Source organism: Etheostoma spectabile, unplaced genomic scaffold (genome assembly GCF_008692095.1).
Source record: "Etheostoma spectabile isolate EspeVRDwgs_2016 unplaced genomic scaffold, UIUC_Espe_1.0 scaffold272, whole genome shotgun sequence".
In the NCBI taxonomy this organism is placed as follows: Eukaryota; Metazoa; Chordata; class Actinopteri; order Perciformes; family Percidae; genus Etheostoma; species Etheostoma spectabile.
Genome location: NW_022605576.1, coordinates 1,677,247 through 1,678,286, shown reverse-complemented (window position 1 = coordinate 1,678,286; position 1,040 = coordinate 1,677,247). Strand labels below are relative to the sequence as shown.

Below are 1,040 nucleotides of genomic sequence, written 5' to 3'. Positions count from 1 at the left end.
GTCAAAATAAAAGTCCTCTTCAGGTCAAAATAAAAGTCCACTTCAGGTCAAAATAAAAGTCCCCTTCAGGTCAGAATAAAAGTCCCGTTCAGGTAAAAACAAAAGTCCTCTTCAGGTCAAAATAAAAGTCCCCTTCACGTCAAAATAAAAGTCCTCTTCAGGTCAGAATAAAAGTCCTCTTCAGGTCAAAATAAAAGTCCCGTTCAAGTCAAAATAAAAGTCCTCTTCCGGTCAAAATAAAAGTCCTAAAGCCTGACCCTGAGGATAAATCTGCAATGTTTTAAATTAGGGCTGCACATTTGAGGACATTATCCAATTGCGATTATTTTGACTGATATTGCAATTGCTACATGATTCACAATATTAGAGGGAATGATCATTTTTGTATCATTATTCTCATTTTCATTGAAGAATATTAAAATCTAAAGAACATGTAGACAGAAGTTGCAAAAATACAGAAATGTGTAGTGATGAAATATGCAGTGTTTATAGCAAAAAAGAAAGGAAGGGAAAAGTAATATCTGTATAAGTCCAGTGTCGGGGTAATGCTTCATTTCCCGGCTTACCCCTCCCATCTTATCGTTGATTTCAGAGCTGAGTACTTCCACCAACGCCCTCCAGTATTTGAACCCAGACGTGCCAAAGTCTGAAAGCGGGAAGCTGCTTTTTGATACGCATGCGGTGGTGCGACTCTTTGAGAAAAACGGTTTGGCTTCTTTTGTTATTTCAAAGAAATGTCACCATGTGTATATAATCACCCTGCTTTGTCAATAACAAGCTGTTGGCTTTCCTCAACAGGCTTCCCAACTCAGCAAGCTGAGGTGATGGTTAAAGTTCTGGTGAGGATGACGAACTCTAACATGGATGTCATCTATAATGACATGGTGACCAAAGTGCTGCAGGTGAGACTGGAGTTGGAGGTTGAATGGAAACAGAAATAAGCCTGAAAGAAGTATTACAGTGCCTTGCGAAAGTATTGGGCCCCCCTTGAACTTTTCAACCTTTTGACACATTTCAGGCTTCAAACATAAAGATGTAAC

At 39.0% G+C, this 1,040-nt stretch overlaps 1 protein-coding gene across 1 annotated transcript in view; it reads left to right on the top strand.

Moving 5' to 3' along the window:
• Nucleotides 1-1,040, top strand: part of mcur1 (mitochondrial calcium uniporter regulator 1) — a 50,468-nt gene that overhangs the window by 760 nt on the left and 48,668 nt on the right. Inside the window, exons 2-3 of the mRNA XM_032510782.1 lie at nt 593-706; nt 799-902. Of these exons, the coding sequence (XP_032366673.1) occupies nt 593-706; nt 799-902 (218 nt within the window). The remainder of the gene's footprint in view (nt 1-592; nt 707-798; nt 903-1,040) is intronic.